Source organism: Myripristis murdjan, chromosome 17, assembly GCF_902150065.1.
Source record: "Myripristis murdjan chromosome 17, fMyrMur1.1, whole genome shotgun sequence".
Classification (NCBI taxonomy): domain Eukaryota; kingdom Metazoa; phylum Chordata; class Actinopteri; order Holocentriformes; family Holocentridae; genus Myripristis; species Myripristis murdjan.
In genome coordinates, this window is record NC_043996.1 from 31,453,277 (window position 1) to 31,476,789 (window position 23,513).

General features: G+C 44.4%; 1 protein-coding gene and 1 long non-coding RNA gene across 3 annotated transcripts; one reads left to right on the plus strand and one right to left on the minus strand.

Annotated features, from left to right (window-relative positions):
- Positions 1-225: 225 nt before the first annotated feature.
- On the minus strand, positions 226-17,452 carry ift57 (intraflagellar transport 57 homolog (Chlamydomonas)). 2 transcript variants are annotated; one of them, XM_030075157.1, is made up of 12 exons: positions 17,046-17,452; positions 16,551-16,798; positions 14,453-14,627; positions 12,979-13,097; positions 11,214-11,304; positions 10,996-11,064; positions 9,790-9,912; positions 6,777-6,848; positions 3,692-3,823; positions 2,855-2,917; positions 1,493-1,559; positions 226-1,049 (listed from the first exon to the last, which is right to left on the minus strand). In XM_030075157.1, the coding sequence occupies exons 2-12, from the start codon at positions 16,703-16,705 to the stop codon at positions 856-858; spliced, it is 1,260 nt and encodes a 419-aa protein (XP_029931017.1). In that variant the 5' UTR covers positions 16,706-16,798; positions 17,046-17,452; the 3' UTR covers positions 226-855. The 2 variants fall into 2 exon arrangements, with proteins under 2 accessions (XP_029931017.1, XP_029931016.1); XM_030075156.1 differs by lacking the exon at positions 17,046-17,452 and having other exon boundaries at positions 226-850; positions 882-1,049; positions 16,551-16,705.
- LOC115375682 (uncharacterized) lies at positions 5,739-6,273 on the plus strand. Its single transcript, XR_003929738.1, has 3 exons — positions 5,739-5,773; positions 5,836-6,017; positions 6,244-6,273. It is a non-coding gene; the product is annotated as an uncharacterized LOC115375682 (long non-coding RNA).
- Positions 17,453-23,513: the final 6,061 nt, after the last annotated feature.

Consider the following 23,513-nt stretch of genomic DNA (forward strand, 5'->3'; position numbering starts at 1 on the left):
CAGAGCAGAAAAAGCTGCAGGGTCCAGCAGTTTCAAAAGAAAACTTCCAGCCTTGTGATCCGGATGAGTCCAGTTTGAGCGCCTGTTTCTCTGCCGCTCCGGCAGCGCCACCCAGCGGCCGCTCCGGGTATTACAACACTGTCTGTTGGCCCTCAGGACCTGAGGCAGGAGCTCCGTTTGTCCTGTGGGATTAAATCCTGACTTACAAATTAAAAACTCCAAAGACTCATGAAAATACAACTTTTTATTAGTATCAAAATTATTTTACATTCTCACACAAAAGAAACCAAAAAAAATCACAAATGTAATGCTTTGAACCACAGAGAAGTTTGAAATGTTTGAAGTTTGAACAAAAGACAGTTGATAAAATAATAATAATGATAATAATAATGATTAAAAATTATAACAGTAATAATAAATAAATAAGTGACACTTTGGGCGCTTTAGACCGCCTGAAGGTGTAATATTCCAAGAAAACATCACTCAGAGATTAAAGTCTTCAATTTACAAGAACAAACTCATAAATTTGAACCTTGAAATTTCTGAGATCATGAAGTCACACATTTGTGAGAGAAAAAAACGCACATTATTCATTCATCGTCATCAAGCGTCTGGACTTTGAAGAGACATCGCTGTAAAAAGCAAAAGAAAAACTATTTTTCTGAGTTCTTTTTCTCATAAATTTCTGACTTTATGGTCTCAGAGTTTTTTTTTCTCATAGATTGACCACTTTAATATCAGGTGGTATCTGATTGGTTCTCTGATGATCAGCCTCCCTCCCTCACGTGGCTCCAGACGTTTCCCTCCACGCGGCGGCGGGCGGTCTAGGCGTACATGGCGGCGGCGGCGGGCGGTCTAGGCGTACATGGCGGCGGCGGCGGCGGCGGCGGGCTCGGGCAGGCTGGTGGCGTGCATGTCCCGCGTCATGTTGCTCTTCTCCTTGAGCTTGGCCTGCAGCAGTGTGTGCTCCACCACGCCGATACGAACATCCATCTGCACCACCTCCTGCCTCAGCTTCGTCAGGCTCTGCTTGATCTTCACCACCTGAGCTGCAGGGCCCGACACACACACACACACACACACACACACTGTCAGTTAACCAATACTCAAACTTATTAGTGTCAAATTTGTAAAATCAAGACAAACTGGTATAAATTAAACTGGGAAAAGAGGGACTTGAAGGGAACCACTGCACCAACTCACCTTAAAACAAAATCACTAAATAAAAACTTTAAAAAAAAAAAGTAAACAGGAGAGAAAATATTCGCTGTTCCATCAACAGAAAACAGTGAAAAAAAATTAACAAAAAAAAAAAAAGTGTAAAAAATATTTTACGGTGGAACAATTTCACTATTGTGAGCCACTGAAGCTGCGCATCAGCACTCACAGCTCACACAGCCTATACACACACACACACACACACACACACACACACTTCCCAGAGAAACAGTCAGTTTTCTCTGCTGAACGTGACGCTCACAGATCCTCTCACCTCCGTCAGACATGCTGCTGCCTTTCTCCTCCATCTCCTGCTTCACTTTGTCCAGCTCCTCACTGATCTGAGGACACACACACACACACACACACACACACACACACACAGGCTTGCAGTTTAATCACACATAATCATTGCATGCAGCCGAGTGATACAGAAACCAACTCTGTGTTGTGTTGTGGTCTTTTTATAAACTCTCAAGTTATTGCCTGTGATTCTTAAAATTGTCAAAAAAATGATTGAAAACAGATCCTCGAAGGTCCAGATCAGACGTTTGGGAGGAATTCAGTTTGATTACAGACGTGAGAACGCCCGTCAGCGGCTTTGCTGTGCAGCCAAACTGAAGCTGAGAACAAGGTGGAGCTGACGGGTCGAGGGCAGCGGTCTGACACTTTGTGGTTTTGGGTCGGACACGGGTTTGAAAAAGTGGAGTCGTGCAGGACTCTGTGACGCGCTGACCGAACACCTGACAGCTGAAGAAAAACCCCATAAACAAAGACCGAGGACAGAGGACAAGTCAGCTCCCAGCTCTCTGACCTCCTGGAAACCAGCGGCTCCTCACTGGTGACCTCAGGAGGAGAAAATCACTTTCATCCAATAAAAACTTTGCAAACTTTTTAACCACCCCGCCCCTCCACCTGTAACTCCAGATTAAATCTGAGGGCAGTGTGAGAGTTTTATTCGCCTCCTTCCAGGTTCACATGTGCATGAGACACCAGCTGATTCACAGAGAGTGGTCTTGTCGTTCACACGGCGTGGGAGAAACCAGGAGACTACGGCTCGACAATTAACTGAAATATTATTAAAATCACAATATGACCAAGTCACATATATTACAGGAGCTGCAACTTTCTGAAACATTGTGGTAAATTAAGTATTAAAATATACCAAAAGACGTCTGTTAGGTACGGACCCCAGCAACATCACATCATGTTATAGGGTTTTTCAGGAAAAATGAGATTTATGGAGCAAAATTTGAATTCCTACTAAACTGTGAATTCTATCACTATAACAACGTCTGTCAAATTAATCACAATCTGATTTTTTAGCAGAGTGTTCAGCCCTGTGGGAGAGACAGCAGTCACATTAAACTGTTTCTCTCCTAGCTCATCTCTCTTCTCTTGGTTTACAGTTTTGACATCCTGACATAACAGGAAATGTGTAAAATCAAGAAGCAGGCCGTTTAAATGTGTTTAAAATGACGGGCACTGAGTCGTAACTGAAGGAGCACATTTCAATTAATTAATTGTCTCTGAGACGACTTAGGGGAAAAAGTTCTGCACCGAGTCCAAACATGTCAGCGTTCATTGGTGGATTGGATGTTCACTTCACTGACATCAGGGCGGTGCGTTCACTGACCTCGGCCAGGACTCTGGTCCTCTCCGTCACTCCTCCGCTGCCCTGCTGGTAGCGCTCTTTAGCCTGCAGAGAGAAGAGACGCCCGTCAGATTTCTGCTTCGGTAAAAACCTCCAAACCTCCAGAGCCTCGTCCTGCAGCTGCTGCATGTCGGCCCAACAGGCACTCTGAGCGACAACACCTGCACCCACTCTGAAAACACGGCTCTGCAGGTTCATGTCAGAAACCTTTAAGACGACTTCAAAAACCCCAAATCAGCCGTGGTCATAAATAAGTTGCTCAGTCAAATTTTCCTGCTAGTCAGATTATTTTTGGTGGTATTACAGTTTCATGAATTGATAAAAGTAAAAAATAAATAAAAGAAAATAAAATAAAAATTAAATTTTAAAGTGCAAAATGAACTTTAAAACACACTGTAGAGTGTACAGAGCAAAACCTAAAAGCAAATACTTGTCTATTCTTCTCTCTAAACTGGTTTTACTGGCTGAAATATATAAAATAGAGAAGAATCTTTGTCTGTAAACTGCAGTACAATGTATATCAAATGAAATTATTCAGCAAACTGATCACAATATGATCAATATTCAGCCTGAACAGCCAGAGGTGGAGCATCTGAGAGCTTCAGGACTGAGACGATTGATTTATATTCGGTGGAAAGTCGTTTTCAACCCCTCAAAGAAAAACAGATTTCCTTCAAATTCTGCATTTCTCCAAACCTCCATCTTCCTGACTGCATCTGCACATTGAGCTCAGCCTGCAGCCTGATGAGCCCTGACAGCAGCTGGGACATAAACAGACGTGAAGCCACAGAGACAGATGCATGATGGTCCCGGTGTTACCTCGCTGAGCTTGGCCTGGGCGCTGCGGTGCTCCTGGACCAGGAGCTCCAGCTGGTTGTTGATGTATTTCTCTCGGCTGCTCACCTTCTCCAGCGTCTTGCCGATCTCCTCCTGCAGCTTGTCCAGGTAGCTCTGCACACGGGCACAGAGCCGTCACACACACTCAGCACGACACGACACGACACGACACGACACGACACGACACGGCCGGCCAACATCACAACACACAGGAAAAATGCTTTGGCTAAATTTTGCCAAAGTGGAAAAACTGGCTTGGTCATTTCCAGCGGGGTCCCTTGACCTCTGACCTCCAGATGTGTGAATGAAAATGGGTTCTCTCCCCTTTGCAGACACGCCCACCTTCTGCTAATCCCATGCAGTTTGGGCCCCAAAGCCTGCAGTCCACATGTGTTCTTGTGGCCTGTTGTAAAATGGTGTGTGTGTGCAGACTGGGGCCTAAACAGTCTTGGAGCTGTGTCCCAGTTCAGGGTCTACATCCTTCGAAGTCGGCATTTGAAGGCCAGTTACGTCCCAACACTGCGCGAAGGTCTGTCCCAATTCATCCAAAGTCGAAGGATCCTTCAAACTCGCGCTTCAAATGCGTCCTCCTTTTCAGCCGTTGGTAGCCGATTCAGAGGATGCACCGCGACTATCCTTCTAGGGCTCCCGTATCCCAAAATGCTTTGCGTGCTGCTGCTCAGTCTAAAAAAGTTAACTGAAATGGAGACGGCGGCATCTAGTGGGGATTCATATTCAGATTTCACATTATAAATATTCGGTTTTTACTCATTTGAACATCCAACGACATATATGTTAAACCAAAACCCCAAAATTCAGTTCCTGTTCTGTCTTGTCTGACAGAAAGAAAGGTTATCTTTCTGTCTCCGGAGTTTGTTGTCATGGGAACGGCGGTTACGCGACCAGGAAATACTCCGAAGGCTAGACCGTCCCATTTGGGTGACGGGGAGGATCCGGACTTTGAAGGATGCGGACCCTGAACTGGGACACAGTCTTGGAGCTGCATCAGTTGGCTTTGACTGGAAAGCTGAGACTCTTGTGGATTCAATGAGCCACATTTGATTCCTGTGTGATGATGTTGGCCCCCATAGCAGCCATTTCACTGCAGGCAGAGACTTTTGTCCAACTGGACGTCGCTGGAGAAAATGACCTCTAGTGACCTCTAGGAGAATCACAGCCTCAAACTTTACAGGAAAAACTGGACGAGAATTCACTGAACAAAAATCACAATACTTGCAGAAACACAGTACCTCAGAATCATAATACATATCGAATCGGCACCCAAGTATTGTGATAGTATTAAGATACACTCCTGATCAAAATCTTAAGACCAGTTGAAAAATTGCAAGAATTTACATTTTGCACTGTTGGATCTTAAGAAGGTTCTAAGTAGAACTTCAAAATGCAAAAAGAAGAAATGGGAGTGAGACTAAAAAAAAATAAAATTGAGTAAGCAATTTATTGCAAACAACCATCAAACTGAAATAGGCTGTTCATCAGCTGATCAAAACTTTACGACCGCTGCCTTTAAAAGCCCAAATCTTCACAAAAATGTGGATTCAGTGTCATTTTCTGTCAGGTATCCACACTGTCATGACCTGTCATGATCATGATTTTGATCAGGAGTGTAGATAAACATGTTGTCCCAGCCCTTCATTTTATACTGAACATTTCTCCATTACTTCTACAGTGCACGTTGCATGTAATTTGAGTTTAATTTGATTCTTTGTTTTTCTCAGATATCATGCCTTCAGTATGTCTACGCTTGTCTGAAGTGGGAGAACAAGGGCTTGTTGAATTGAAAGCCGTGGCTGAGAGGGCTGAGGTTAGGGTTCGGTAAGAGTGCCGTGTTTTTGAGGGTTAGGGTTAGGGTTAGGTAAGAGTGGCCTGTTTTTGAGGGTTAGGGTTAGGGTTAGGTAAGAGTGCCGTGTTTTTGAGGGTTAGGGTTAGGGTTCGGTAAGAGTGGCCTGTTTTTGAGGGTTAGGGTTAGGTAAGAGTGGTGTGTTTTTGAGGGTTAGGGTTAGGGTTCGGTAAGAGTGGCGTGTTTTTGAGGGTTAGGGTTAGGTAAGAGTGGTGTGTTTTTGAGGGTTAGGGTTAGGGTTCGGTAAGAGTGGCCTGTTTTTGAGGGTTAGGTAAGAGTGGTGTGTTTTTGAGGGTTAGGGTTAGGGTTCGGTAAGAGTGGCGTGTTTTTGAGGGTTAGGGTTCGGTAAGAGTGGCGTGTTTTTGAGGGTTAGGGTTAGGTAAGAGTGGTGTGTTTTTGAGGGTTAGGGTTAGGGTTCGGTAAGAGTGGCGTGTTTTTGAGGGTTAGGTTGGGGTTAGGGTTCGGTAAGAGTGGCGTGTTTTTGAGGGTTAGGTTGGGGTTAGGGTTCGGTAAGAGAGGCCTGTTTTTGAGGGTTAGGGTTAGGGTTCGGTAAGAGTGGCCTGTTTTTGAGGGTTAGGTTGGGGTTAGGGTTCGGTAAGAGTGGCCTGTTTTTGAGGGTTAGGTTGGGGTTAGGGCTAGGTAAGAGTGGCGTGTTTTTGAGGGTTAGGGTTAGGGTTAGGTAAGAGTGGCGTGTTTTTGAGGGTTAGGGTTAGGGTTAGGTAAGAGTGGTGTGTTTTTGAGGGTTAGGGTTAGGGTTCGGTAAGAGTGGCCTGTTTTTGAGGGTTAGGTTGGGGTTAGGGTTCGGTAAGAGTGGCCTGTTTTTGAGGGTTAGGTTGGGGTTAGGGCTAGGTAAGAGTGGCCTGTTTTTGAGGGTTAGGGTTAGGGTTAGGGTTCGGTAAGAGTGGCCTGTTTTTGAGGGTTAGGGTTAGGGTTAGGGTTCGGTAAGAGTGGCCTGTTTTTGAGGGGTTCTTTCTGACTTCCTGCTGCAGTCAGCTGACTGACAGGAAGCCGAGACAAGCGGGAAGGAAAACACTCGACTCTGAAAACAGGAACGTCCTCAGTGTGGTGAGGGTCTGGACGTCTCAGCTTGACGATGTGAGCTGCATGCAGAGTGTGAGGAGGTTCTGCTCAGCGTCCAGCAGGTGGAGCCAGAGACTCACTGACAGAAACCCTCGTCACAGCTCCTCCGTTTGACAGTGAACGCACCTTGGTGTCTTTGAGCGACAACTTGATGCGGTCTCTGTGCTGGTGCATCTCGTCCACGTGGACCCTCCAGTCCTGCACACACACACACACACACACACACACACACACACTCAGTCACTTTCCTCGGCTCACAACAACATGGACACGTCAGCATTTTGTCTTGCTGCCCTTCAACATCCAAGAAACAAGACTGAAGAATCATCCCAAAATCTGTTTGTACAAAAACACCTTTTCATGATCTCACGTTTTATATTCAACCTCACTTCAACCATTTATATATTTACATCTTCATATACAGCATCTACCGTTTCATATTTGCTGAGTTCAATTTCATTTATGGCCTGTGATGAGGCGGCGACCCGTCCCAGGTGCCTCTGCCCCGTGAGTCCTGGGACAGGCTCCAGCACCACCCTGACAGATAAGCAGCTTGGAAAATGAATGAATGAATGAATGAATGAATTTCTGCTGCGTCCCTCACTGCTGTTGCTGTCTCTCCTTCTAAATGCCGATTTGCTCAACATTTTCCTATACAGTTGTCCCTCGCTATAACGCGGTTCACCTTTCGCGGCCTCGCAGTTTCGCGGATTTTTTTTAGTGCAATTTTGCATGTTTTTTAAAAAAATTTTTTTTATTTTTTACAGCGCATTGTGTTCTGCGTCCTGATTGGCTAAGGGACTGTCGACCATTGTCTCCTGTACAGTACAGAATGCGTTCATTCTATAATGCTAGACTTATTTTTCTATGAAGGTTTGAACTTTGAGAGTTTAAACAAGAGAGAAAAGTGAGAAAATGTTAATGCCTGTCTGAGAAAAGTGTATAAAGTGTGTAGTGAGGGGTTTTACAGCCTTAAAACATCTAGAATAATTGTAAAAAATAAAGCTGACTACTTCGCGGATTTTGCCTATTGCGGGTTATTTTTAGAACGTAACTCCCGCGATAAACGAGGGACCGCTGTATAAATATATCAGGTTTGTTATTATTCCTTTCGAATCAGTAACAGAAATCAGGGCTGAGCGATTCATTGAAATATGATCGAAATTTAAATGTGGCCGAAAGAAATGTCCAAATCTTTCCAATTTTATGCTAAAAGTATTTTTTTTTTTACAGCTTATTGCTGCAGAGCCCAGCAACAAACACATTATGTTCATCTCAATACTTCATCCAGTTAAAATAAAAAATATGATGCAAACGTGTGAATCTTACCATGATCACAGGTCTGTAAAAATATCCACTATGGGATTTTTTTTTTCTTTTTTTTTTTTTTAAATCAGCTGCAAATAACAGTAGAGGCAGTAGTACTGCAGAAGCAAAATGTTTTTTATTATGGTGATTTACCTGAAGCTGAATATTTTATCACTACCAGCTGCTCTCCAAGCAGAGGTGCCACCAAACCAGGAGGCAGATGCAGAAATAAAAGCTCCAGCTGCTGGAGCATCAAATTAAAGTGTCAGGTGTGAGGACGCCGCCGCAGCGTTCTGCCCGAGCGACCGCTCTCTCGCCGTCTTCACTGAAGGATCTCTGCTCGGAGCGGACCGGGCCCTCCACTCCTCCCTCTCCTCCTCTCAAACTCTGAATTGTTATCGACTCTTTTCATCGACTGGACTCCCCCGGCGTGTGCAGGCTGGCGGGCCGCCGGCCGCCGCCTCACCAACAGAGACGCCGCGGCTCCGGTTTAAACTGGTTTGGCGTTTGATTTGCAGAATAACGACTCGGCCATAATCGCACAGGAGCGTAAACACCGAGCCGAGGTCAGGTATGTCATTTCAGCTTAAGCCACGATCAATTTCTCTTCTCAACGCTGACCTACACTGACAACTCATGACGATTATTTTTAAAGGAAAAGTTCACTCAAAATACAAAAAATAAAAAAAATCCATCCAGATAGTTTGTGTGTGATTGATTTGAGAGCTGATTTGTTTTGTGGAGCTCAAACCATCAAAAATGCACATGTGGAAAAACTCAACAGCAGCAGCTCTTTCCAAAAACAACGAGCCAGCAGCACGCAGCTCGACCCGCAGCGCTCAGGGAACTTCACCGGGAACCATTACCGGAAAACAAACAAACACAACCATTCCCATGCAGCCCCATTATCCCGGGCCGAGGGGAGGAGGAGTGCAAACACAAACAGTCTGCATGGAGAGACTGAGGCTTTTTCTAGTATTTTGGGTGAACTGTTCCTTTAAGTTTCATTCTGGAATTAGAGAGGAGCCATTTGGGAAACACTGAAACACTGATTTGTAAACGGAGCGCCACAGTTCACCTGGATGAACGTGAGGACTCGTGCAGCAAAATCATCACTCACACACACACACACACACACACACACACTACTATTTTTTGTTTTTTGTTTCCAGGAGTCTGTCGTCTCCTCGGCCTCGGTCTTCATTCTGCATTCCGACACGAGGCGGCTCAGCAGGACGTCAGAGCCTCAGGACGTTTCCACTCTAACGAGGCTCAATTCTAAAACTCAGCTCTTTTTTTTCTCTCTCTGTGTTTTGGTTTCTGTCCACGTCAGACGCTGGACTCAGGACTGAGGAGAGATCTGGGTCGCAGTCTGGACGCCTGAACAGCCCGGCAGGGGGCGGGAAGTGTGTCGGCGTGGACGGCGGGCTTTGGAAAACGGAGAACACGGAGACAGCGTGGTTCCACGTACCCGCCTCAGTGAGGACGTGACGGGGGGGAAGAGGTCTGTGCTGAGATCTGACCTGAACACACTCACCTGAGGCCACATCTGGAAACAAATCTACACCTCACCACACCGTTTACTGTGACTGAGAGCGTGAATGAAAGGATCTCCACACACACACACACACACACACACACACACACACACACACACACACACACACACGCAGGAGCTTTGTGCCTCAGCTGCAAAGCCTCTGCAGCATTTACAGCTCTGTGAGCAGCTGTAAAAATAAGATCTGTTGTTGATCTGCTGAACCTGGGACAGATCCCTAAAGCCAAAACGAGCCCGTGCGTCGGGGCGTCCCGCGCTCGGCCGGGCCGGTACCTTGTTGTCGGGCCGGATGGTGACTTTGAGCTGCGGCAGGACTCGCTCCACCTCCAGGTTCCACTCGGCGGCGTCCACACTCGACTCCAGGATCTCCTCCGGCCGGGACGACGGCTCCGCCTCCTGTCGGCGGGACGGAGAGGGAGCTGATCTGAGGCCGGGGGGGGGATCACCGACCCACCTACCGCTCACACTGACATGACATCAAACTGAGCGTCTGCTTAGCTGGAAACACCTGGATCTAAACTAGACTCTTCAGACTTTCTGAGTCTGTGAGCTTGCTGGTTATACACAGCTTCCCCAGAATGCATTGCATCAACCCAAACTGTGTGATGACGTATTAGACGTGTATTACATTTCTTTTTTTTTTTTTTAAGTTGAACAAGTCAGATGGTGGCGCTGTGACCTCTGAACACATTTCTTACATTATTTTTTCACTTTGACGGAGCCGGGCTAACGACTCCCATAGACTTCAAGTCTTTATGCTAAGCTAACACGAGAAGCTACCCACAGGAACTGAACCCCTGGACGTGCAGATGTGAACACGGTGTCCAACATCTGGTCTCAGTCTGGGGAAGTCGGGAAAAGGGAATGTTGCCCAAAATGTTGGTATATTCCTTTAAGGGCTGCATTACAGTTATCAGAACTCATCAGACTGTGGCTGCTCTGTTACTTGCCTCTACCTGTTGGCTCATCATGTCCACATGATAATGATTGATTATCAGAAATCTATCGTGTGTAAATATAAAAGCACCAAAAGTCAACCCTGTGATGCTGTTACAATGAGGGCACTGAGGTTTTTGTTCCAAGATATCCTCATATTTGATTTTGTCGTGCAGATAAAAAGATAAAAAGATTCTGGAATTTAAAGGCACTTCCTGGATTTAAAGCAATTTTTCCTCTGAGAGAGACATCTCGCATCCAAGATAGGACATCCCACACCGCGTACGACAACACGCACTTTTCTGAGCCTACAAAACAATTTGAATCATCATCTCATCATCATCATTTGGGAATTTCCTTCGGGATGAATAAAGTATCTATCTATCTCTCTCATGTAACGTTACTGTATATGAAACAAATGTGAGAGAATAAAGACTCATTTCTTGTTATTTCTGATCTAAACGTGGCTGACTGGTCCTTTACTGTGTCCTCTGGCTCCATGTCAGATTAAAGTGCGGAAGACAAATGAAAGACATGACTGACGTTGTGCGTGGTGCGGGACTTCAGCGCCTCCAGGTCGACCAGGTGCTCCTCCTCGTCGTCCGGCTCCTCCTGCGCTCACACACACACACACACACACACACACACACACACACACAAACACACAGCAGCTGATTCCTGCATCTTCACAGTCACTTCAACACACAGCCAAACCTTCAGGAGGGACAGGAAGAGGAAACTGGACAAAGTTGGACACGTACGATCATTTCCTCCTCCACTTTGCTGAGCGTGAGCTCGGCGTCGTCCTCCAGCACGCTCTCTTCTTCTGTGGTTTCTGTCGGGTAGTTTGGCCTGAGGACAGGAAGTCAAAACATGAGAGCAGAGCCTGGTTTCTGTGTCGCCCGCAGCCAGACTCTCTGCTCAGGAAAACACCGACGGCACACCGGTACCAGACACAAAGCTGCATGAACGGAGACAAGAGTGATCTCCCATTGGAAATGAACGGGAGCCTCGGAAGCCACTTTCCCATCTTAAGGCAAAGTGTTTTGTGGCCTAAAGAAATCCAGTCTGGGCTCTTTAGTGAGCATCACAACACACTCACATCCTCCATTTTTTAGATGCATCGCGAAGCGGACGTGGGGCGAGCCGGCATCGATGCATTAATGTCAATAATCGATGCTTATAAAATGATTAAAAAACGTGGAACTGAAGAATATAAGCGTTGTCTAGCCGAACGAGCTGAAAGAAACATCAAACCGGCAGCCTCTGCATTAAAAGCGAGTGTTTGGAAATATTTCAGATTTTATGAAGAGGAAGGGAGGAAGTGATGTCACACAACACTGCGCCGAACGTGAGGAATCACAGTGTGCGCTTTCACCCGAATGAGGAGGCAGATAATGGAAGTAAATGAATCTATTTAGCGTTCTTTTTAAATCATAGTTCACTACAAATACACCTTGTTTTAGTTGTCGCACGGTAAAAAAAAACAAACTGTCTGAAAAAGTGATGCAAAAAATGATTCAATGACAATCACAAAAATGTACATGGAGATGCATCGATGATCGCTTTATAATCACATCGTTGCCTCATAATTGTAATCGAATTGAATCGTGAGGTGGCCAAAGATTCCCAGCTCTGATCCTGATGTCGCACAGGCCTTCAGCTGCTGCTCTTACCTAGGATCAACAGGCTTCAGCTTTAATTTGACTTTTCATTATTTCTGAACACCTGAACGTCCTCATTTCATTTCATATCACTCGATGCATTATTTAGTCTTTACAGCTACAGATATCAGAACCTGTGGTGATGTGACTGTGCAGTTAACTACACTTTTCCGCTCTTTTCAAAACTTCCTTCAGTTTCCCGACTCACCAAAATAAGAGAACCTGTGATTTACAAAAGATTCTCCTGACATGTGCAGGAACCCAGTGGATCACCAAATGTTACAAGGAGCCAATGACAAAGAGGTCAAAGGTCAAAGGGGGGTCATGACCTTTGTGCCAAAGCCTCGCTCCTGCGAACGGGGCTGACACAAACAGCTGATTAATTAATTAATTAGTCGACTGACAGAAATTAAAGTCTGAGTAGGTGACCTTTTTTCTTCCCAAACTAAATTCACTGAGAAGTGAAATCTGTGATCTCATTTCAAAATCCCGTGAAAACCCCAAATGTTGTGGGATTCCAGTTTCACCACAATGCTCAGACTGTCTTCCTGATCTCCGTTCATATCTTCATAAAAATCGATAAATGAATAGTTTGGGGGTTTTTTTGGCTGCTGGTCAGACTAAGGAAGACTTTGGCTTCATTTTGACACTTTATCCACGAAAATGATTCATCAAGAAACGAGCGAAGACGTCAGTTTGCTTTGTGTTTTAGACTGTTCGTCTGAAACGGTCAAATCCCAGTAAAGCAGCACCGCTCCTGCCTTTCTCACTTCATTCATTATTTCTCACACTTCATCCACCTGACGATCAGTGGGCTGAAGATATAACAGACAGATTAAGAGCTGCAGCAGGTTTCTGGTACCTCCTGAGGGAGAAGTTTCTCCTCTTCAGGGCTTCCTCGGCCAGGCGGTCCAGCACGTGGCAGACGTGTTCTCCTGAGCCAGACTTCAGCTTGGAGGGGGGGAAGTCCACCTTCACTCCCTGCACACAAACACAGAGTGAGACCGCCGGACCATCAGGACCCACAGCTGGGTCCACAAATCTGACTCGGCCCGGCGTTCTTCCTGCTCGGCCGGGGAGGAATAACAAATAACGAGCAAGCAGCGGCCCTGAGCCCGAGGTCGGGATCATAATCATCTGTGTATATTTTATTCACCGCTGCATATTTTATTCATCTGTGGAGGTGCAGAGCATCTGCAGCTTCCATCAAGGTGGTCTGAATCCTAAACTTTTTAAAGACCTTTCGCAGCTCCGGCTGCACACAGACTGAGGCTCCATCTCACCAGCGAAAAATGAAACCTGCTAACCTGTCAAAATAAAAGTCTGTGTGAATGAGCTGATTTCTCCCAGGAAAAACACAAGAAACATTTTCTTCTGACCTGGAAAAACTGAGTTCAACAGTTTCAATGTTTTATTTATCTGGACTCCAGACTTTTTTCAAGCCCAAGTTTAGAGAAAATGATTTAAGATGCTGAGGACGTTTTCAGGACAGACACTACGAGGGCATCTGTCTGCTTTTCTTCTATCTGTGCCGTGTTACAGAAACAACAACCAGCTCATCTCAGATGTATCACTGCTGTATGACAATACTTCACTTTAGTGGGCCGCAAAGTTCATGGTGAGCAGGCGATAATGAGCAAGTAATGCATCTGACATATCTTTGAAATTTCATCAACATTTACCTCAAAACTTTTCCTTTTCCTGGGCCAGTAAACTCATTCTAGATGAACATTTTAAATCCATGAGATGATGAAAGTGAAACCAGGGCTGCCGCTGGTCGTGGTATTTCTGGAATATTCATGAAATCTTCAGGCTGCCTTTACATTTGACACCCGAATGCAGATGCTACTTATCACGTTCTCACCATGAAACTCAAAGCCCACGGAAATGAAGTGTGGCTGGAGGTGCAAAACGCTGTGATCATGAGTTCGTCTGTCCAGCAGACTCCACTGTTTACGTCACTTTGTTTAGCAGAGAGCTGGTCAAGCAGCCAATCACAGCCGAGCAGGACTGACTGTGTTTAGACGTTTACTGCAAAACTGTAAAACTGTAAAACTGCAGAATCAGAATCAGAAATATTGACTGAAATTAGGTCAGCTGCAGTTGCTCAAATTCTCAAGAGAAGAGTATATGTAAGCAGAAGTGAAATGTTAAGAAATAGAAAAAGAAACAAGAAATACAAAAACAGAAATGTATAAAAACTAAAAAAAAAAAATTACTACACTTTTTTTCATAAAAAACATTGGCCTATATGTCACTGTCATTCCTTTTTCAATCCCAAACACTGATACGAATATCGACCCCAAAACTCCAGAGTGTGAGCGAGAGCTGCTTACGAAGGCGCGCAGCTCGGCCAGGATGTTGGACACGGTGGCGTTGGGCTCGTCGTACTCCTGCGGCTGCGTGAACGGCCGCCCCGCCTTGTTGATCAGCCACGACGCGATGATGGTGAACATGAAGAACTGCTCGCCGCTGTTGGAGGCCGTGAACGGACTGGAGACAAAGTAATTCCTGAGGGAGAGGAGGAAGATGGAGGAGGAGGAGGAAGGTGAGTGGACGGAGACTCAAGCAGCTGATTCAACCAGCAAACCAATCTGAGGAGTTTTGTTATTGTTCTCTACAGGAGGGCAGGTAACACACACCTGCTCTCAGCTCATGACTGAAGCTGACTCAGTTTTTTCATTTATTTGTACTAGAGGTCGACTGACAATATGTTTTTTTAAAGGCTGATATAATAATGATGGCTTTGGGCAGGAAAAAGCAGATTGCTGTTTAACTGGACACTGTTGGAAATGAGCTCTCTTCATTATAAACTGGACAGACTGCTGAGCTCAAAGTCTAAGTCCAAGTAATTAATACCTAAATAAATACAGAAATAAATCCGGATCACTAAAGATCCAACTCAAACTAATTAATTAATCAATCTGGACCTGAAAATCACGATGTAAAAAAATCTAGTTTTGTAAAGTAACTCAGTGGGTGGGAGCATTTTTTTTTTTTTTTTTTTTTTTTTAATTTGTTGAGCAATTTTTTCCTCTCAAAGTCATCAAGTCCAGCTGAGAAGCCTGATATTACTGAGCTTTACACTCGGGATAACTTCACTTTATTATTTTGAACTTTTATTTTATTTTATTTTATTCATATGTGAAACATTTAAGTGACTTAATCATGTCCTTTGCCTTTGACACCATAATGTTTGTTTAGTCTTACAGTTTGTTATTTTAGTTCCTACCTGTAGATACTGAATACTAATCAGCCAAACTGATAAATCAATCATATCTAATTTGCACAGCTTAAACTACTTTCCCCCCCAGTAATTCCACTTCTTTACGCTCATTGTTTGAACTTTGGCATTGTGCTTTACCTGTCAGAACCAACCTATGAAGGAGAATCGTTTTGTTTATACTCATCAGCATCATATTAACATCTGAATGTAAAAAGAAAAAAAAAACATTAAAAAATGGGAAGTGAAGTCAATAAATGTAGTCAGAGCCAAATGCACAGATTTAACCTGCTTTTCACCACAGCTGTGACTGCACTGAGGAAACCAGAGTTCAAGTGTCCTGCCCTGTATTGTTGTTGATTGATTACTTTGATTGTGTCTATTATATTACATACACTACTCACAAAAAGTTAGGGATATTTGGCTTTGGGTGAAATTTATGGAAAATGTAAAATGTTCACGCTACAGTGATATTATATCATGAAAGTAGGGCATTTAAGTAGAAGCATACACTGGTGATTTCCTCATCTCAAACAATTTCTTGAAACAAAAGCCAACAACAGTGGTGGATATACCACAACAAAAAATGTCAGTGTCAATAACTTGTCATGTGCCCTTGAGCATCAATTACAGCTTGACAACGACGTCTCCTGCTGTTCACAAGTCGACTTATTGTCTGCTGAGGCATGGCATCCCACTCTTCTTGAAGGGCGGCCCTCAGGACATTGAGGTTCTGGGGTACAGAGCTCCGAGCCTCTACACGGCGACTCAGCTGATCCCATAGGTTTTCTATGGGATTCAGGTCTGAGAAAGTGCAGGCCACTCCATCTGAGGTACCCCAGTCTCCAGCAGCCGTTCCCTAATGATACGACCTCGATGAGCTGGAGCATCAAACACCTGATGTGAATTTTGCCGTTAAACTCCTTGTTAGAGAACAGCAACTTGTGCAAAAAGTACTGAAACACTGAACAGTTGGACATGTGCATTCAAAAGTTTACAGAAGGTCACATTAAGTTCACCTGGAAAGGTTATAATGCATTTTAGGTTCATCCTGAAATTTCACCCGAAAGCCGAATATCCCTAACTTTTTGTGAGTAGTGTATAATATATTTCATTCTGCAGATGGGTCCTGTGGCTGGGAGCCCTGTAGGACCGTTTTGAACCTCTGAACTAAAGAAATCCTTGTCCTGTCCTGTGACACCTGGTCCCACCTGGACAGGGTCTTCATGTTGTGTTTTGCCAAAACTTCCTCCTCATAATTCAGAAGCTTCAGTTTTTCCAGCAGATCCTCCATAACAGCGAACATGAGATGCGCCGCTCCGGGGCCGCGGTCCTCCTCCTCTCCCCGCCGGCTCTCCTCCGCCATGGTGCCCGCACCCTGCCGGCTCCGAGCCCCACACACCACCGAGCCGAGCGGAGCCCCACACACCACCGAGCGGAGCCCCACACACCACCGAGCCGAGCGGAGCCCCACACACCACCGAGCGGAGCCCCACACACCACCGAGCCGAGCCCCACACACCACCGAGCCGAGCGGAGCCCCACACACCACCGAGCCGAGCCCCACACACCACCGAGCCGAGCGGAGCCCCACACACCACCGAGCCGAGCGGAGCCCCACACACCACCGAGCCGAGCCCCCCACACACACACCGAGCGGAGCCCCACACACACACCGAGCCGAGCCCCACACACACACACCGAGCGGAGCCCCACACACACACCGAGCCGAGCCCCACAGAAACACCCTCTGCCCGGTCACTGGCTCGGGCTGGCCCGCGCGCTAGCAGGCAGGCTTGTTTGGTTGCTATGCGTTGTCTAGCAACCGAGAGCTAGCTTAGCCAGTTAGCTAACGTTAGCCTTTGGCAAAATCGCCCATGCGGAAGAAACACTCGTCATCTGAAACTTTGTTTGTGAACTTAAATAAAGAGATTATGCCTAAAGCAGCTCATTCAGCAGGACGACATTAGGCTTTGTGCCGCAAAACGCAGATATCCGGCTACGCTGAGCTGCAGGTGTTAGCCGTGTTAGCTAGCTGCTCAGGCGGCTAGCGCTGACGTCAGACTGGCCGCTGCGATGCTGCGTTCATGTCAAACCGGGAAAAAAGGCAGAGGTCTGGAGGTTTAACGACAATATGACTTAAAACTGTTCGTCTGGTGTAAAACAAAGTGAGCAGAAAGTAAAATATGCTAATTGTATGGGTATTAAGTCTGTTATTTAACAGTTTAACGCCGTTAAACTGTTAAATATATTATGTTTTAATGGCACTCAGAGGTTCGTTGGTTGGTTAAAAAGATTGCATCATTATAGCACTGTTAAATTTGGATTATATCTACGTTTAACGGTCGGAATTTTCCAGATACTTCACCGATATTTACCTCCTACTCGGAAAAATCGGAGGTTCTCCTCGGTTGTAATCCTGGTTGTAATTACAGGTTGAATGCCGACGTGAACGTTTTTTACAATCCAGAAGTTCATACTTACACAAAATACCACATAACCGGAATGCAGCATAAGCTACCCGGTTATTACTTTCGGAATAAAAGCCTTTGTGTCGGACTTTTGTTGCTTCACGTCAATATTTTCAAATTAAAAGCCGCTAATGAGCATGTGCTGCGAGGTTTAGTAATATAACGCACCAAAACAGCTGTAATAAAACAATACATGTAGTTTTTTAAAATTCCAAAATATCTTCTTCAAAGTGTATAATAAATTCCAATTAATACCAATGTCATGTCATTTTTTTTTCTCAATAATACAGTACAAGTTGGCAAGTTGAAGACAAAGACTAGTATTTTTCTTAAGACTACATATTTTCAATTATCTGGTCATCATGAATGTTATTTTTCTGAATTTTTCAGCACAGAGGACACGTGTTGTGTCCATTTGGTCTTTAGTGTTTTATTGAGCTTTATTTTGCTCCTGTGTTGCTGAAAATGAAGCTTTTTCTCGTGACATTTTTCCTTCTTTCTCTCCTAAATGTTCCACATTCAACCCCGACAGCGCCATGAGAGCTCATCCTGTGAAGCCTGCAGCACGCCGCACATGATGCTGTGTGTGTGTGTGTGTGTGTGTGTGTGTGTACAATAGAGCTGTGTATCACCTCTTCCTCACACTCACACACACACACACACACACACACTGATGCATATTTCCCGATTTCTGCCTTTGACATCCAATAGCATGCATGTCTGTGTGTATGTGTTTATATGTGTGTGTGTGTGTGTGTGTGTGGGTGTGTGTGTGTGTTGTGTATGCAGACACCTTTTTGTGTGTGCACATGTATCAGTGAGTCCTGAGCACACATGCGCCACTCTCTCTCTCTCTCTCTCTCTGTGTGTGTGTGTGTGTGTGTGTGTGTGTGTGTGTGAATAATTCATGTGTGCTCAGCCTCCTGTGGTGCAGCAGGCAGTGCAGAGTGAGAGGCGAGGAGGGGGCGTTTGTTTAATCTGCATGCTGCTCCCTGCCTGCCTCTCCACACACAGGTGCTCCCTGCTGGCTGCCTCTGACTGACAGGCCTGCTGTCTGATTGGTCGACCGCCTGCCGCATCGCACACAGCGCTCAGAGCCCCGTTTTACTATGAGCCTTGAACTCACCACCGAGCCTGATGTAATCACCAGTTAACATAACCTGAGTGTGTGTGTGTGTGTGTGTGTGTGTGTGTGTGTGTGTGTGTGTGTGTGTGTGGCTCAGATTTATTAAAGTTGCAATGGCGAAGGTGTTTATTGTTTCCTAACACAGAGAGGCTGCAGTAACTCTGCAGGTGTGTGGCAGGTATTGATCAGTACCAATAACTCATTGATGAGTTGACATTTCTCTCTCTCGTCGCCGCTCCTCGGCTCCGGAAGCTTCCGGAAGGTTCTCCAGCAGGAGCAGAGCGCCGCTGCACACTTTGGATTACTGCTCTGACCAAATGACCGTGGCACTCAGGCTTAGTTGCTATGGTGACAAGCAAGTCCATAACAGAGTTACATGCATCACACACCTGCGTGAGCGCTGTGCACACATGTTGGTCTAAAGGTCCTGTACACATTTGTGTGTGTGTGTGTGTGTGTGTGTGTGTGTGTGTGTGTGTGTGTGTGTCAGGATGGAAAGAACAGATTCTCCTCCAGTCAAACATCTGTAAACCAGCCGACCTGCTGCTCAGCGTCATCACACACACCGTTCACTGGATATAAACTCTGGCAGGATGCAAACTTCAGTGGAGGAGAAAAGTTTAAACGACGAAAGCACAACTTCTGAAAATGGAGATTAATTCAACTACAACGACATGCAGCTACAAACACTTCAACTCTCCTGTCAAAGACGCCAAAATGTCCAGTCTAACCTGCTTAAAGGAATATTCTGACAAAATCCCCTTTTCCCGACATCCCCAGACTGAGACCAGATGTTGGACTCCATCTTCTCTGTACATCCAGTGGTTCAGTTCCTGTGGGTAGCTTTTCGTGTTAGCTTAGCATAAAGACTTGAAGTGTATGGGAGTCGTTAGCCTGTCTCCGTCGAAGTGAAAAAGTAAACCTTACAGCTTCGCTTTGCACGGCTGGATCGACCACACAGCAGTCAGTCCAGCTCAGTGTGTGCTTTTCTTCCGGATCGGCCGAGTCACGGCAGCGTTTCTTCAAAGTTGAAGAAGATTGTGGCCCCGTTTACACGTCAACAGTACTGATAAAAACAGAAAACTTTTTCCTTTGCATTTTTAAAAAGTTCCATGTTTATACAATAACGCTGCGAGAACGATCCTTGTACGCACGGATCCGCAAAAACAACTGAAAACGCTGTAGTGTGCATGCCAGGCCAGTAGGTGGCAGTGTGACTTTGCAATGTAACACCACAGAGTAGCACCGCGCACCTGTGCACAAACGCTTTGGCGGCGCGGCGGCGTTGTTGTTTTCCTGTTCGCGCACGGCTGAAAACGTGATAGTCACACGCGAAGTGGGGCCGTGTCGTCATCGTTTTCACAAGAATTTCGTATCGCCAGTTTCCACACCTAAAACACAGTTGTCGTCTAAATAAAAGACCAAACCGCAACAAAAGTTTACCGTTCTTTGTAAAAATCATTGTCGTGCAAACGGGGCCTGTGATTCTCAAACCAGCAGGATTTCCCTCTGTCTGAATCCCACAGGAGAAGAAAAACTAGTTTTCCAAGGTTTTCTCATAAATTTGTGAGTTTACAATCTCAGAATTTACACTTTTTTCTTATAAACTTGAACTGATTTTCTCAAAAATTTATGACTTCAATCTAAAAGAATTTCTGAGTTTTTCCTCATACATTTCTGACTATAATCTCAGAGAATATCTGAGTTTTTTTCCCTCAGAATACTGTCCCCCGTCCTAAGGCTCCATACTTTGTCTTTTCTACATTGGCCCTAATATGCCGCCGTACGAAACAGACAGAAAAAGTTGTGTTTTCCAGAAAAGTCGCCTCTGTGTGAACGCAGCCTCCCTGCAGCTGCAGTGTACGGTGCGTTCAGGGACAGTTGTCAGCGGGAGTCGAGGGGAAATGTAAGGACATCTGTCTGAGCCTGGAGTGTCCCGGGCCACCGCCGCGTTGAAGAAACTGAACACAACCTGGACTCCTCCTCCTCGTCCTCGTCCTCCTCTGGTGGTGTGTTTACTGTCCCGGCCGGCGCCCAGCGAGGCGTTCGATGGCGAGGTAATTGGCAGGACGGACAGAGGTGAATGTGTGGCTCAACCTGAGCGGAGCAATAATGAGCGCCGGCTGCTCAGACGCCCAGCCTGAGGGTCGAGAGGAGGCCGCAGAGGAGCGGTGCATGCTGGGGGATCTGGCGGTGTGGTGCGGGGGTGTTTGTTTGGCTGCGATACGCCTCGTGGGCGTCTCGGAGAGGAGCGAGGGGCTTCATTTGGAGGAACTTGTTGACAAATCGCTGCTATCTGAAAGTCATTATTTCACTCAGTGATTTGCACGGGGGCCAACAGGTAAGAATTTACTGCCTCATCGCACAAAATGACCACAGGGTGTGTGTGTGTGTGTGTGTGTGTGTGTGTGGTCACCATTAATGCCAGCGGTCAGTCTGAACTGGCTGAGGTTTTTGCTGCAGTCGTGTTTCACAGGTGAACTGTACGCAAAACTGTCAAGGAGTGACTTCAGTGAAGACATAACAATATACAAATAAATCAATACATAATCGTGGAATCTGTGTCTACATCGTTGTTATTATCATCACTGATAAATTAGCTGTTGGTTTCATTGTTTTTTTTTTTTGTGTTTTGTTTTTTTAATCAGCTGAGTCTCAAGGCAGTGTGTTTTAGCCAAAGACACCGGTGGATTTAAACTCATTTTTGAGAAAACATAAAATTATTTAATATTATCCTTTAAAGTCACAGTGCAATATATCAGGAATTTTTCAATTTCAGTTCAGTTCAAAGTCCTGGGTTTGAATCCAAATCAGGATGGTGTTTCCTGTCTCTTCTTAGAAAAAAACAAAAAAGAAAAAGTTTTCACTTCACAGACACAAAAAACAGATTTAAATAATATTCTCTCATTTTTTTAATCTGTAAAATGCCATCACTGTGCATTTTACAGATTATGAAGTAGCAGCAGTGGCTGGAATTTGTTTATTTTGAGAAATCCAGAATCTGTGACCCTGAAGTTTCTGTTTCGCTGGTCGAGTCTCTAAATATTTTATTTCTGCACGGAGGAGCTGCTGAGGAAAACCAGGAGAGGGTTAGGTCTCACAAAACACAGAACGATAAGATACAGAGGAGAAACAGAGTGCAGCCTAAAATAATAATAAATAATACCACAATATGTATAAAGACTGCCTGTCCGGTACAATCTGTAAGAAAACCCAGAACACCGTCATAACAGAAAGAAATATGAAAGAAAATTTACTCAAATTCATAATCCTTAATTATTTTACACTTTAAGGCTTTTTTAAAAACTCAGCAGAGAGCCACACACTTTCAGCTCATCACCGAGGCCGTTCCAGAATTTAACTCCCAAAACTGAACCAGATCTGTATTTTACATTAGTTCTCGCTTTACATGATTTAAATATATAACCCTCTTAAATTATAATGTCCTGCTCTTAATTTAAACAGGTGTTGAAGACCAACAGGAAGGCTTTTGTTCCTAACTTTAAAAAGTATTTCGGTAACACTTTACAATAAGAGTACAACAATTAACGTTAGTTAATGCCATAATAAACATTAAGTAACAGGTAATAAACATTAAGTGACAGTTAACTAACCGTTAACTAATGTGTCTAAGAATCATGTACTAATGCTGTTCATGCTAAAGTATTAATTTATATGTTAGTTAAAGGTTATTGTAGATATTATTAACATTAGTAAATGCCATAATAATCATTAACTAACAGTTAATTAACCATTACGGCATTAACTAACGCTAACTAACATTAATTGTTGTACTCTTATTGTAAAGTGTTACCAGTATTTCCAGTGTTCTTGAATAAACAATATCTAAAAAGTGCATGATGCTATGAATAATGGATTAGTAGACGCTTTATTTATTATTCTAATGTCTCTTTTCTGGAGTTTAACTATAGGGTCTACATTTGTTTTATATACATTTCCCCAAACCTCAACACAGTCAGACATATATGGCATGACAAGTGTGCAATACAATATATGCAGGCCTTTTTTGTTCAGCATGTCCTTTGTTTTGTAGAGAATAGCAGCAGATTTAGATAATTTCCGTTTGATATATTCCATATGCGGCTTCCAACTGAGTTTAGAATCTATAATCGCTCCCAAGAATTTTGTTTCATATACTCTTTCAATTTCAACACCATTTATATTCAGTTTTAATTCACTAGTAATCCTGCCACCGCCAAACGCCATCAGTTTTGTTTTATTTTCATTTAATGATAACTTATTGATATCAAACCATTTTTAAACTTTTTATGGTGAATTCCCTTTCTACTGTTTCCAGTAATTCTTCCATCTCCTCCCCTGAACAAAATAAATTAGTGTCATCTGCAAATGTAACAAATTTCAACTCATTTGATAGTGTTCAAATATCATTTAAAAAAAAAAAGTATGAATAACTTAGGTCCCAATACTGAACCTTGTGGAACACCACAGGTTACTCTTCTAAGATGAGATTCAGTATTCTTAGTTTTTACATATTGAAACCTATTACATACATAATTTTGCTTATTTTCATGCAATTTTCTTGACTTTCTTTGCTA

Bases quoted from the DNA above. Each gene is read 5' to 3' on its own strand.
- ift57 (XM_030075157.1), bottom strand. From the start codon at position 16,705: ATGGCGGAGGAGAGCCGGCGGGGAGAGGAGGAGGACCGCGGCCCCGGA. The intron at 9,913-10,995 runs GTCAGTCATGTC...TCCCGCCGACAG, and splicing joins AGTCCCGCACCACGCACAAC to GAGGCGGAGCCGTCGTCCCG. The intron at 1,050-1,492 runs GTGAGAGGATCT...CGGGCCCTGCAG, and splicing joins CAGCAGCATGTCTGACGGAG to CTCAGGTGGTGAAGATCAAG.